Source organism: Aythya marila (genome assembly GCF_965140915.1).
Source record: "Aythya marila genome assembly, chromosome: Z".
NCBI lineage: Eukaryota > Metazoa > Chordata > Aves > Anseriformes > Anatidae > Aythya > Aythya marila.
In genome coordinates, this window is record NC_139080.1 from 87098409 (window position 1) to 87110823 (window position 12415).

General features: G+C 45.8%; 1 protein-coding gene across 2 annotated transcripts in view; it reads right to left on the reverse strand.

The window, feature by feature from the left end:
* The window catches only part of PAX5 (paired box 5), a 148129-nt gene that overhangs the window by 33632 nt on the left and 102082 nt on the right, over window positions 1–12415 (reverse strand). For both annotated transcript variants that reach the window (XM_082784265.1, XM_082784266.1), the window contains exon 8: window positions 7501–7602. In XM_082784265.1, coding sequence (XP_082640391.1) covers window positions 7501–7602 — 102 coding nt within the window. The remainder of the gene's footprint in view (window positions 1–7500; window positions 7603–12415) is intronic.

A 12415-nucleotide genomic window follows, 5' to 3' on the forward strand; every position in this document is an offset into this window, starting at 1 on the left:
CTCTGCCTGAATCCCAAAAGACAAGCAGCAGAAATAAGCAACCCAGAATTTACACACCCTCCTGAAGCCACCTGTCCAGATAGAGCGAGACAAGCACATCACTGAACAGTCTCACTCTGACCCTGAGGAGCCCTGGCCCGTTGGGTGGGACAGAAGGGCACAGGGAGGAATAGAAGGGGTTTTGACAGAAATGAATATGGTATAATCCATTATACAGTGGAGCTGCAAAAAGTCATGATACTGGCAAGAAGCAAGTAATCACAATCAGAACAGAGGCAAAAATCCTTGTAATATCAGAGTATGAAACAGGTGAAGCAGATGGCAAAAGGATTCAGATATCATCTCCAGGCTTCAAGGAGACAACTTGCAACTTTCCACTTCACCAAAGAAGTGTTAAGAGGTCCTTTCAGAAAAAAAGTATTTCCTCCCTGATTTTCCTTTTGCTTTCACTGGTGGCAACAGCATTACTGTTTAAGTAACCAACTGTTTCCAGCTTTATGCTGTGAATCAGAAGAGCACACACAGTTCAGGCTCTCCCACTGATGCCCTCTATCATGCCACATACTGTAATTTTCTTTGTCAGTCACTGTTTTTCAATGTTTTACCTCCCAGCTACCTTCCTGTCAAATATTTACTGCTTCACACCAGGAGGCTACAAAATGCTATGACAAAACTCTGGCACAGGCAGAGCCAAAAACTAGTAACATAAACATATGATAATACTGGTGACTAAACTCTTCACAGTGCATGGCAGGGGAACACTATCCCCATAGGCTTTGTGTAGAAACTGTTATCTTGTAATACCTGCCTTTTGATCCCAGCCACAACACAGCACTTGTGCTTCTGTTCTTCGCACAAACGTTACCATACGTAATGTTTCAAGTGGGTTGAGAGAGGGTGTTTCCCCTTAGAGGGTTAGGTGGGAGAAACAGCCTAAACAGGGAGAAGCTACACAATCTATGTCTGCATCAGTATCTTCTAATCACAAGGAAAAAAAATATTTTAAAAACCATGTGTTTTGTTTCTCAACATTATCTCTTTCTGTTTTGCACATTTGGGCTAGCCTCTTCCTTTAGATAAAAGATTGTTAATGATACCCTTGCTATTTTTTATGCTTTTCTTTTAGAAGCCCATTTTTGAATGTCACTGTTTTCAGGTCCCTTTAGTTGGGTAATTGCACATAGACTTCATATAAAGGAAATTCATTTGTTCAGGGTCACTGCATGGTTTTTCATTAAAAACAAATTACCGGTGCTGAGAAAGGACATCTGGGTTTCAAGAGTCCCATTAATGACTGTATTTTCAGCATCACTATTCCGGACAGTCTACCCTTTCCTGTCACCCTGTGCACAGGGCCCCAAGAGGACAATGTGAATGACAGTCCTGGGGAAGGGAGGACATGGGAGAGGTGCTCAGGACTCCATCCCAAAGACAGGTAGGTGGAAAAATGAGGAAAAAGGTAGAAAACAGAGGGTAACGGGGCTGCTGTCTGAGCACTTCCAACACCAGAGCCAGAATAAATACTTACATGAACAAGCATGGTTACTTGAGTATAATCTTTTCGCATTTCAGCCGCAGACACACCAGCAGCAGTGGGAGCCACCAGTGGGGCCAGTGGCAGGCACCTCTGGGCTGCAACAGGTCACCATGGTCATTGGTGGGAGAAGATGGGTGGAGACCAATTTCCCTGGATCCTTGTGCAAACATTAGGCACTGTCCCGTGACAAGGAAGCTGCCTGTATAGCTCCCTTCAGACTCTGACAGTGAATTACAGCTTTGTTTTTTAGCAGTGTCTCAGGTCTAAAGCAGAGCTATCACACTGGTGTGGACTGCAAGCATAACTGATTTCCAGAGAGGGACCTACTGTTAACAGCTTACTGACTCACTTTCTGCTCATAATATTAGACAGAAGATATTGGAATATTGGAATTCCTGATTCTGAGGTGTATTTCAGCAGTGCTGTAATCAAAACATTGAGTCACAGGCTTCAGTAGGTCTCTTGATGCTGCTCATGGAAGATCAGCAGTGAGGCCTGACCAGGATGCTAAGGGCTTTATCCAGTCTGGCCTTGGAAACCATCAAAGATGGAGACTGCACAGCCCCTCCAAGTAACCTCTCCAACTATTTGGACCTCCCTGTGGGACAAAAGTTTGAAGCTTTCCCTCATGTCTTGTCTGCATCTCACCTGTTGCTACTTAAACATATGGCCTTTTCTGTGCCGGGGGCAGAGGGAGGGAGGCAAAATGCAGCATTCTTGTAGTGATCCTATGAGTGAGAGGGATAATCTCTTCCCTCCATCTCCTGTCCAGAATGTTTTTGGCCATGCACATTTTGTTTGCTGCCAGTGCACGCTGCAGGCAGATGCTTAGCTCCCTGTCTGCCCCTGGATGCTTTCCAGCATCCAGCCAATCCCCAGCCCATTGCAATGTGCTCCCTTTCCTGGTGCAGGATGCTGTGTTTGCCCTTGCTGTCTCCTCCTCCAGCCTGCCTAGATGCCTCTACAGGACAGCCCTACCCTTTGATCTGCACTCCTCGGTTTCATGTGATCTTCAGATGTTACACATGTGTGCTCCACCACCTCCTCTACTTCATGGATAAAGGTGTTAAAGAGGACAGACCCCTGCACATATGCTACAGTGTCGCATACAGTTAGAGCTTGGCACTAACCACCAGCCTCCAAGCTTGACCATCCCACCAGTTATTTTCCCATTTTGCTGTCCATCAGCAGCATCCACACCGTAACATTTAACTTGGATAAAAGCATACAAAGGGACACGAGAACACTGCGAAAGACAGCGTTTTGCAGGCCATGGATCAAAGTGACTGGGCAGTACCTGAAGCATCACAGCCCCTACCCCAGGGGCAGGCTGTGCTCCTGTAAGTCCTACCCTGTTTATCTGTTGAGTGCCCAGGCCCTGTGCTGTCAGAGGACTGTGGTGTGCCATCACTGCAGCACCTCTTGAAAAGCTCCTCACCAGTCACCTTTTCAGGGATAACAGCCACCAAAAGGCAGAAGGCAGTACAAGCATGTAGGGCCAGTAACCTGCAGAGGAACACTCTTTACAGGACCCACAAGAGATGCCAGCTCTCAGTTTCTAAAGCTCTGGACTGAAATCAAAGCTATACCTCTGGTTCTTTGGTTTCTTTAGAGAAAAATCTGTGATTAGTTTATTCTCTTGGCCACATAAAACATTCATGAATCACATACATGTCAAAAAGGGAATTCTGTGGTGACAAGAAAGTCCCTGTATTTGCAGAGAAGGAAGGAGGGAAATCTAAGAGTGTGGATCAAATGTTTTGTGCCAGGCATGGAAACGCAGAGGGGACATGCTCCCATAGGACAGTCTTGGCTGCTGGAGAGCCAGGAACCACTGGTGGGAGGAAGAAGCCTTTCCTGTTCAGACAAATAGTGGGGAACCTGGAAAAGCGATACAAAGAGAGCAAGAAGCTGAAACTACATGGCTGCTGTTTCCAGCTTGAAAATGCCAAGGGGCTCAAAGGTTTCCCTCACTCTTCACACATACTATAAACCCCCAGCAACTATGACACAAATACCAAGTATAGTGGGGAACAGCTAATTCACAGCAGCACAAGCAATGTCAGCAGCATGCAACAAAACACCCTGTATGTCTTGTTGTATATATATTTCTCTCATATCTCTAAGTACCTAACTCACACAATCACTTAATAATGAGCAAAAATTAATGGCTAACAATTAAAAATCTCATCAAGGAAGCACATTTCTAGCAGAGGAGGTGGCATGTCATGAAATGAATCCCTGTGAAAGAGGCAAAACAAACGTATACATGCTTGGTCATGGCAATTTGGCTATTTCAGAACAATTGCAGATGTGCCTCTGGAACCAGACCTGATCTGTCAGCTACTTCTGGGTCAGCCCCTCAGAGACTGTGGTGCTTTCCCTAGCAAGACTCTGAAACTCACCCTGCAAATGACAAGAGGCAAAGAAGGATTGAGAAGGTATTTTGGATGCTAGTTAGCAAATTCTCACTTAAATGAGAAGGCGAACCTAAAGAAATTGGAGCTGACCTTCACACTAGCTGGAGCAGAAGGTTGTTATTAAAGGAACCAGTGAGAGGAACAGTGCAGTTATTCAATGTAATGGGTCACACAGGCCTATGTGTAGTTAAAAATAAAATCTATTACCTGGGAAAATCAGCTCAGACGACTCTATATCACTGACCCCTCACTGCATTTCCTCATACTGAGCTCCACCAAGCCCATCATTCTCACAGATTTGCCATCCCACTCTGGCAGGTGCTCCTGAACAGCTGGTAACTGCTGATGTATTTATTCCCCAGCTCCCACAACCAAAAATAATAATAATAATAATAATAATAATAATAATAATAATAATAATAATAATAATAATAATAATAAAGAAAAGGAAGAACATGTATACCCCTTAAATAGGGAAGTGACCAGGGCCCATGGTTGGATTTTCACAGAGTCACAGAATATCCCGAGTTGGAAGGGACCCACAAGGATCATTATGACAAACTCCTGGCTCCCCAAAGGACCACCCAAAAAGTCAGGTTATGTGTATGAGAGCATTGTCCAAATGCTTCTTGAACTCCAGGAAGTTCAGTGCTGTCGCCACTTCCTAGGGGAGCCTGTTCCAGTGCCCAACCACCCTCTCTGTGAAGAACATTTTCCTGATATCCAGCCTGACCCTCCCCTGTCCCAGCTCCATGCCATTCCCTCGGGTTCTGTCACTGTCCCCAGAGAGCAGAGCTCAGCGCCTGCCCCTCCACTCCCTGTGAGGGAGCTGCAGGCCGCCACGAGGCCTCCCCTCTGTCACCTCCAGGCTGAACAATCCAAGCAACTTCAACTGCTTCTCCTATGTCTTCCCAGCTAGACCCTTCTCCATCTTTATTGCCCTACTTTGGACACTGTCCAACAGTTTTATGTCTTTCTTCCTTATACTCTGGTGCCCAAAACTGCACACAGTACTTGAGGTGAGGCTGCACCAGCTCAGAGCAGAGTGGGACAATCCCCTCCCTTGGCTGCCTAGCAATGCTGTGCTTGATGCACCCCAGCCACTCCTGGCCGCCAAGGCACACTGCTGGCTCATGTTCAGCTTGCTGTCAACCAAAAGCCCCAGATCCCTTTCTGTGGGGTTGCTCTCCAGCCTCTCATTCCCCACTCTTTACATATAACCAGGGTTGCCCCTTCCCAGGTGCAGAATCTGGCACTTGCTCTTGTTAAACTTCATATTATTAGGGATCACTCAGCTCTCTGATTTATCCAGATCTCTCTGCAAGGCCTCATCAACCTCAACAGAGTCAAAAGCTCCAGCCAATTTGGAATCGTCTGTGAACTTGCTCAAAAATCCTTCAAGTCCTTCATCCAAATTGTTAATGAAAACACTGAAGAGGACTGGTCCTAAAATGGAGCCCTGGGGAACCCCGCTAGTGACAGATCACCAGCCTGATGTAGCCCCATTTATAAGAGCCCTCTGGGTCTCACCTGTCAGCCAATTGTTCACCCATCTTACTATGCTTTTATCTAACTGTATTCTGGTCATTTTGTTCAGACAGATACTGTGAGGGACAGTATTGAAAGCTTTACTGAAATCCAGAAAGATTGCATCAACTGGCTTGCTTTGGTCAACTAGATGGGTGATCTTGTCATAAGAGAAAATTAAGTTTGTATTGAAAGGCGGTCTGGAGGAAGATGACAGATTTCTACAAGGTTTCTAAAAGCCTCTAAGTTGCCATCTCCAAACTTTGTGTTCAACAGCAGGTTCAGGCACAGAATTCATACCTCTGTCTTCATGACCAGCCTGGCACACACATGATTAACTGATCCTCATACTCCAAATGATCTGAAGTGTAACTACAGTTTTCAGTCATGCTAAAAAGTTAATGTAAAATTGAATCCTCAGGTGATTTAAGCAGCTGGCAATGCCACTGAAGTAAGAGCAGCCAAGCTGAGGACAGAAAAAGCTTTCTAATAGCTATGTGTCGTTGAGAAATAGTGTAAAACAGGAAGTCTAACCTAACACTTTCCAAACAAGACTTTCTTTCAGATGTTCACTTTTTATCTTTTTATTAAAAAAAAAAAAAAACACCTGCAGTCTTTCATCCTCTGTAGTCTCTCCAAGACCACATTTTATGGGTAAAAATTGTTTCAACTTAACCTCTGATCTAGCATCCATAGCCAGTTTCTAACTCTAACACAAAAATAACGTGGCTGATTAGATTATTTTTCTTAATTTCTCAGTGATCTGCTGGAAAACATTTAACAGAATATAATCAATTCTGGACAAAAAGACTAATCCCAAAAGCCTGGTCATCATATAACTATCATCAACTCCTACTTTCTTATTAACAGTATTGTTTTCTAAATCACCACCTCCTGGAGCCATGTGATTACATATGAAATTCCACTTTGGGGGATTTTCTTCAGTAATTGTCTGACCTTGCTGACTCCAAAGTGTCTAACTCAGATGACCTTAAAGGCTTAGAAAGCAGTAGGGGGAAGAAAGATAATCCCCAATTTATCATTAATTTTCAAGCTATACAATACTTAGGGACCGGATTCATTACTTTTAACATATATATTTGAGCCTCAAGATACTTCTTGCCCTTGTAGACAGCAGTGTCTGTCATGTCCAGACCAAAGGCGGCAGAGCCTGGGGACAAATCCCTTTGTTTCTTTCAAGCCTAAATAACCGCACTGATTTCCAGCAGTATCTGATCCCCAGTGCTTTGGCAGGAGTTAGCCCAACTCAGTCTTTCCACCACCACACACCCACCAGCTGCCCACTGCCAGCACCCCAATATCACCATCCTATTGAGCATTGCATGCAGATCCACAGCCAACAGTAAGAGAGGATTATGTAGATTATGTTAGGCTTATGCAGACCTTACTCTGCCAGACCCAGGAGCCTGCACACACTCAGCTCCCACCGGTTGCACAAGCTAGCCATTCGCTGGTACCTGCCATCTGGCATTTCTCACCATGAGGCTCAAAAAGGGGAAGGTAATTACAGAAAGAGATGTATAAATAGCAACTGTCCTGAGGAAAACTATGTTCCCCAAAAGTCATTTGGGGATTGCCACAGTTTGGCACAGAGAAATGTTAAGGTCAGGACATGTCTAGCTCCCAGGGACTAGCAACCTCTTATGTAAGACATGGCAGAGGGATAAAAAGGTGCCTCTGTTGAATGGGAAAAGCCTTGAATGGTCCAAAATTAAGCTATCCCCAAGCTTCGCACATGGAAGGCTGGAGGCACTTTCAGCATCCCCATGCAGATAATGTGCTTTGCCAGTCTAAAGGCTGGATTGTCTCTAGCACTGGGAAGTCTGCTCCTTCACTTAGGGCTGCATTACATCTCTTCCCTCTCCAGTGCTGTGATTTCTGTCTCATGGTTGCCTCAGTGCAGAGTGTCCAGAAAGTGCCACGTTTTCTTTCTGAAATGCTGTCTTCCCCGCCTCCCACCCCCTCCTCCCCCCCATTTTTTTTTTGAAAACTCACCAGGCACCATTCCTGTCAGCGCCGGAGCTGAGTAGCTGCCCTGTCCGGCAGGGGGGACATGTGGAGGGTATCCTGGGAGGGTTGTGCTTGCCAGCTCACGACCTGAGGAATCAAACCAACAAATCACCACGTGAGCATCACGACCAGTGGACATGGTTTTACATCTCCCCAAACACTGTGAAAACAGCCATGCATTTGTCATAACTACTCTGCAAGTACCAGAGTGGGATTTTTAGCCTGGCGGAGGGAGAAGACACAATTTCCCTTCCTCTGTAAGCTGCCATAACACTCTGACAAAAAGAGAGATGGAAAGGGGAAGAGATGAACACTGCAGGGAGCAAAAGGCACCAGTTTCAACTGCAGCTGCTCTCCCTTTATTCCCAAGTTTATCCAAAGTTCAGGTTTGTAAAATCAGAAACAGCAAAATGTGAAATAACACTGATTTTAATGACACTTTCCCAGAAAACTCTCTAGGAAATCACACCACATGGTCTGATGGCTTGCAGAGACCTAAATACAAAGCAGGATATTATTTGCATCTCTTATTAAGGCAGTTTAAGAAAGAAAAACAAAACAAAACAAAACAAAAAACAAAAAAAAAAAAAACACACACACACATTGAGGCCTAAAGCCAGTTCAAAAAAAAACTGGCTGTTGCTCCAGAAAAAGGGGAGTCAGATTCACATACACAGCCTGACAGGGCACTCTTTACTTAGACTACAGAAACGTGCCTTCTTATTCAAATCTCCTCAGGTCTTCCACAGAAATCACACCACAGAAAGGCAGTGGGATGTCCCCAGCCCATTCTGCCCCTCGATCACTGTGCTGAGGTGCCCTCACTTCAAGCACAGCTCCAGACACAGCTCTGAACACCAACCTAGGACATTCAGCTGCCTGCTGAGCTAAGACAAGAGGTACACACTGGATTCCGCACCACAGACACTACACAAGCAATGTCCAGACCCTGTCCAGACCCTGCCTCCCACGGTGCAGGTGCCAGGATATCCTGCTCCACAGGCTGAAGCTGATGCAGTGAGATTTCAAGGAAATTTGCTGTAGTTTGTTGTGCCAAAATTAGTTCAGGAGCCCACAAGGCGAAAGAGATGTTCCCATGAATCACCCCAGGAAGGATCCAGCACAGCCAGCCTCTCATCCTAAAGGGAATCCTCAAGTTCACCTCCTCAAAGCTGAGGGCATCCTTGGTTGTATCACTCATTCCAGGACAACTGCCTTCAAAGAATGGTCATACACATGGTAGCATCTACCCTGAGACACCATGGAAGGGTCTGGAGTTGCTGTCCTGTACTGGTGTGCATCAGCTTTGAGCTTCCTCTCCAGTCAGGTGAAGGACAGGGGATCCATTCTCCCCCTGCCTGCATGGCTCACGTGTCACCTTGGTGCTCCCACACCTCAAACTCGTGCATGGAAGGGACCACACAGGTGACAACCAGCAAGATCAGAGATGCTATTAGCACAAAGAAGGCTCAAAACAGCCTGCTCAGCAAAAATCACCGACTGACAGTTCCTTCGTTAAAACATGGTTATCTCAGATCGATGAGAAATACAAGTTGTTTCTCGATTTTAACATCCCTGAAAAAAATAAGTGTACATATTTTCATGTTCAAATTGTTTAGCATAGGCATTTAATTTTACAATAGTCATTTTTAAAACATATTTAGAGCTTGTAGAGATTGAAAACACAGGTAAAAATTAAACATTATGTTATCTCTGCAGTCTGGGGAATGTGAAAGTATCTAAGGTCTCCATAAATGTGGTCAAAGGACGGCAACTTCACCCCCTCTACTCGCAGGCAGTGCGAGGTTAACAGTGATCTCCCCTGCTTGCCACCCCACCAACATGGGTCCCAGTAGGGCTACCACTGCTCTTCCCTTCCTCTCCCCTTTCTATCACCACAAAAAGCAGAAGACTCGTTTTCCAAAAGTATCCAGTTCTCTGGCAGCACATATCCAAAGGTGAGGTTCCCTTCTCATCTCACACACTGACCCAGTGTTCATTTTCTGCAAGGAAAAGCTGGCAAGGACCAAGGGAACAGCTGCAAGTGCTGCAACCCTGTCTTGTCCTCTTGATTCATCTGATACGCTTACCCAAAAAAAAGAGAACAGAGCATCATTGTCCTCCATGAGATTTTCCCCAAATACAGGCAAGCTTCAATTCTGCTCAAATAATTAGTTTCAGAGAAACTTCAACAACCCTAGTACAAAATGAGGGCAAGAAGCAGCATCCATACTAGGATGTCCATACTGTACAAGAGTAAAGCACATCTGCATTTTAGTAGTGGGCCACAGAGACTTCAGCACACACTTATTCCTGAGTTCCTTTGGCCTAGTCTCTTCTAAAGGTTATTAGATGGCTAAATTTGCAGGCAGGACAAGGATGGCCTGGAGGCAGAGCTTCCTCCCTCCTGCCTTTACATCCTGCAGGACAGAGCAGCTCAGCTGCCACCCCCAGCCTTAAGAGGAGCTCAGCTATAGCAGAGCCTATCAGGATTTTCCAACAACAATTGCTGCCAGCACAGGGAGGTCACTATCTAAGGCTTCAGGTGCCCAAATACGTTACCGAGTTTGCCCATGGAGAGGCTGGCAGCCCCATTGCTACCCATACCTGCAGGGGTATCTGCTGGCCTGCCGTCAGCATGCCTGGCATGACGATGGGTCTCCCACCCCTGCAGTCACAGCTGGCCCACAGCTCAATTAAAAGTTTATCAAGGAAAAAGTTTATCGAGGAAATAATTACCTGTAATCCTCATGTGACCGTGTGTTGCAAATTTTATGCCAGATTTATGTAAAAAAATAAAAGGCAGAACTACGGAATGGCAGCCTGTTATCCAGCAAGCAACCACTCGCACTCCACTGGCTGGTGATACCAGCACTGATTTTTCCCTAAAATTGAGAGTGAGAATGAAAGAAAAGAGCAAAACAATGGACTCCATATGCTTAGGCTCCATCTCCACTATCTCAGGAAATCCCTTAACAAAGGGATGTAAAACAGACTGTAGAAGCCTGCAGAGTTTATAATACTGGCACTTAAAGCACCAGCAGTTCCTGCAGCTCACCACGCTCGCTGGGGGTGGGGAGATAACCTCGTGTCACGGCACGTGGGGCTGACAGTATGTCACTGTCAGAGACAGAGGGAGCACACACAGCTCACTTCTTCCTACTGCAAACAGGATGGGCACCTGAACTAGACAATCGATTAGCTGACAAATACCTGTTCACGTTTTGCAGATAACTAACTGTTTCTGACCTTCCTGGCAAAGGAGATAGTCCTGAGGGCCATGAAATGACTCTATCCATGTTACCTTTGAGGATGAATATTCAAGAGAGCGTGCCACATCCAGGGGCCCTGGCTCACTGCCTTTCATGCCACTTCAGTCCGCAGGAGACCCTGACATATCCTTCAGGTGTCCTCACTGAGCTTACCCAAATCACTAGGGAGTACCTTTAAGATGTGCATCACCAGCATGCGTCTGACCTGTCCTACTCCAGGGGCTTGCTCATTCAGCCCTCCCATGAAGGCATGATTCAGATATGTTCTTTGAGTGGGAAGTGGTGAGGCTGGCAACATCATTACTAGGGTGGGAAGTATGTCCTTTCCCTCAACATGGCCAGGTCCCAAGGAAGTTCTGTCTCATCCACATATGATCCTTACCTTTTCACAGGCACTTTGCACCACCCCAGAGGAGTAACACATTATTCCTTGACTTCCAGCAGCACTTTGGATACCCCAGGTCCAGGCTGCAAAGCCTAGAAGGACTTTGAATCTTCATTTTGAGTCAACATATTCTGGAAGCTCAGGGGAGCATACAGCATCTAGGCATGATGCTGAGGAGATGGGATGATTTTGCACGAGTGTGGCATGCCACTGGCGGCACACAGTATACCACTGTCATACAATATCCTATGTCTGCAAGCCCAACAGCAAAGTGTCACCATCCACTAGGACTGCAATTAAACCAGAGACTGACTTGAAGTAGGTTTATGGGCATAGGTTTAAAACAATAGCAACCCTAGAAGTGATGTATGGACAACAAATATGAATACAGGACTATCTGCACTCAACAACCCTTGCCACAGCACCATACAGTCAAATGAGCCCTCTTGGAAACACAAAACTGCAGAGTAGAGGAAACCTGAGATTAGGACGACTCAGGAAGCCTTCATCCCGGAGATGAGGGTGAGGAGCCCATTTTCAGTTTTCAGTACTGCTACGGACAAGCCACTTTCTGTCTCCAAGCCTTGTCTTTTCCATCTCTCCAAGGGGGAAAGAGTTAACCATTTCTTGATTGAGTCTGAAGGATTAGCAGCCCTGCAGCATTCTAAGCAACGTGACATTTGAAATGCTTTTCCCACCAAGGTGCTTTACAACAAGGGGCACACCAGCCTAAACTCCAGCAGGCAGGCTGCAGCACATGCTTACCAGCATTGCCTTGTGACTTTCCACCAAGAAATGAACGTACACCCATCTGGAGAGGGGCTGAGGGCCACGAAGCTGTGCAGCAATGGTATGCCATGAGGTGGGGTGGGTGCACGCACCCTGGCTGGCAGTGGAGCAAGTGCCTCTTTTACAGACAAGTATGTATGTATGTGACCATCTTGAGCTTGCTACAGGGATGAAAAGTTGCTCATCATTTTGAGTTTGAGGCATATTCCTGATGGAATTCATTCTGCATTACTCCAGAAACTAGAATATAATGATGCTTAATAATAATAATATCCACTGGCACTGTGGGACCAGAGGCCGCAGCTACGTGTCAAAGTGCTTGGCTCTGTACACAGAAGATATGCAATGAATGTCCGTCCTTCCATTCACCAGCAGCTGACAGCTTGCTTGCACTGAGAGCAAATTATCATTCCTCAGAAAAAGTGCAAATAAGTAATTTTCTTCCATAAAAGAA